This window comes from Priapulus caudatus, unplaced genomic scaffold (genome assembly GCF_000485595.1).
Source record: "Priapulus caudatus unplaced genomic scaffold, Priapulus_caudatus-5.0.1 Scaffold28, whole genome shotgun sequence".
NCBI lineage: Eukaryota > Metazoa > Priapulida > Priapulimorpha > Priapulimorphida > Priapulidae > Priapulus > Priapulus caudatus.
Window position 1 is genome coordinate 708655 of NW_014577089.1, and position 2569 is coordinate 711223.

General features: G+C 41.4%; 1 protein-coding gene across 1 annotated transcript in view; it reads right to left on the reverse strand.

Moving 5' to 3' along the window:
• The window catches only part of LOC106815043 (nuclear export mediator factor NEMF-like), a gene marked incomplete in the record, with an annotated part of 20840 nt that overhangs the window by 16715 nt on the left and 1556 nt on the right, over positions 1–2569 (reverse strand). The window contains 1 exon segment of the mRNA XM_014819471.1: positions 133–201. Coding sequence (XP_014674957.1) covers positions 133–201 — 69 coding nt within the window.

A 2569-nucleotide genomic window follows, 5' to 3' on the forward strand; every position in this document is an offset into this window, starting at 1 on the left:
GACCCGTGAACCTGCCTTCGATTTGTACAGTCCGTTCTCGGGCCTGACCCCACCTGTGACCCTGTCCATAAATTCCATGCCTTTTGAAATTTCTGGGGAGAACCCCGAGCTGAATCGGGTGAATATACGTACGTTCCAAGTCGGATGAGATACGTCTTGTGATCAACATCGTATACATTTATTACTCTTAATCCAACGAGACTGAAACACAAAAATGCATATGGCAGACATTATGGCTTCGTTCACAAAAAAATTACTTCTAGCCATTTAGTAGGCCACCACTCATTTGCAGCATATGGAAAACATTTTCTAATCATTATAGTAAGACTAAATAAAGTTATATATATGTGTTTTCAGTTATGTGACTGAATTTTCTGTAATCCTCCTTATGAGTTTTATTGTATTCTTAAACAAAAAAATATTTCAAGCCAAACCCAACCCCAGTCCCAGATATTATATTTATGTGAACACGTTACATCTTTTCTTCTCCTATGAACGATGTCAGATGAACTGATTAACGACCCTGTTATTTGTACCACAGGGTAATTAACAAGCTTGTAATTACTTTCCATTCCACCTTCTAATCTCAAGCACTTTGTTTTCACCCCCTTCTTCCTCATCCACCTACATTATTCCTCAATCCTAATCTACCTTCTTCTTACCAATGCTCCACCTGTTCCTTCCTCTACTTTTTCCCCACTTCTCTCATTTGCATTCTGACTACTGCACTAGCTACAATAAAGCAACACACCCAGGTCCCTACATACAATAATGTAACACACACTAGATACTGTACAATAATATAACCCTCTGTTGGGCTGCATTATTGTATCTATCCACCCCCTTCTGCATCTGCTTTGTGACTCCACCTCCCAACCTTCCTTGTTCACCTTCTCCTCTTCCTTCATCTTCCACCTTTTCCCTACCCTTATCCTGTCATCTACCTTATTCTTTCATTCCCCTTCTAACGTCTCCCTATCAATATTTATTTGTGCACTTTATTCTTTCTTCTTTTACCTTCTCCCTACTTTCATTCTTCCAGCTTTCACTGCCCCCCTCCCCAACAGCTCCCTCTCCTGTATCTGTATGGTTCACCTCCACCATCTCAGTCTATCACAAATTTCCGGAGTGATACTCGGTCAGCTTCTTTAATTGTGTATAATTGTGTGCGATTGCACATACTTGTGTAGACCAATAAATTGTGCCCTAGAAATTTATGGCTATATATATATATATATGTTCCGTCACTATAAGCACTTACTGTATATAGCATAGTGGCGCCATCTATCGGCCAAAAACGTCTTTTATTGCTAGTCACTTACAATATACCTGAGCCTAGCTCTAGTACTATAACCCGCGTACAGTTGCTGCAGGGCTATAGAACATTCTATTACGAATGCTCGGGAACAACTTATTCACGGTTACTCGCGGCTATAAAACGTCTGTGGTAGGCAATTAATGCCTCTTATCCGAAGTGAATATATGTCTTAAGTTATATCAGCTACTAAACATCTAACTATCGTTGAAATGGTCTACTTGCAATATTTCTTGTGAACGAACATTATTTACGAACTTCAAACGGCCATTTTTGGTGGCGCCAGTCAGCGGGATCTATGTATTTCCGCACGTGGAAGGGTGGGCGAGTTGTGTTGGTTGTGGTTGTGTATAATAATACTTAATAGTAATTTGTTCATCTTTCATGACAAAACTAATATTACAATCTTTTTTGATTGCTTAATTTGTTACTTGACAACAACAATGTTTTTGTCCACAACCAACACAACCCGCCCACCCCTCCACGTGCGGAAATACATAGTTCCCGCTGACTGGCTGGAGTAAGTTGGTCCCAATCATTCGTAATAGAATGATCTATAGCCCTGCGGCAACTGTACGCGGGCTATAGTACTACTCAATACTAGTACTAGTACTAGAGTAGAGCTACCCTGAGCCTAAACCGACCAGGCTCTACGACTATTAGACGGCGTAGGAACTCGCCTCTCGCCAACGTAGTGTTAAGCGAGAAGGGAACTCGTGGCTACCCTGAGCCGTACCGCCTACAGCATGGTAGAGCTAGTGGCTAGTGCGTGAGATGCGTAGATATTTCTTAGCATTTCAAGGTTACATGATTTGAAAGTGTAAGAAGTTGAAGTTGTTGTCAGTGACCACTGACAAGTGACGTGCCTCATAATGATGAGGTGTGTTATTGTTGACACTGTTGTCAGCACTGTTGAGTCAATGAATGTTTAGTGCGTTCGATTCGCTTCCCCAAGTTAACCTGGGTCTATTCGGGCCAGCCCCAAATACGTTCGATTTGGTAGTCACAGGGTATTTTTGCGTTACCCGGGTGAGGCCGAAGTAACCCGCTAGCCGAGCCGCTCACTTGGGGAAGTATCCCACAATTCATTGCAACGAAATCTTCAAAATCTTCAAAAATCAAAAATCTTCAAGCAGTAATGAAGCATGACTGTCGATGACTGCGCGTTTGCTCATTCTTAGATTTCATTACTAATAAGATTGCAATTGCTATTCTTTTTTTCTTTTCACTGGCATCCATGATGATAATTAACCC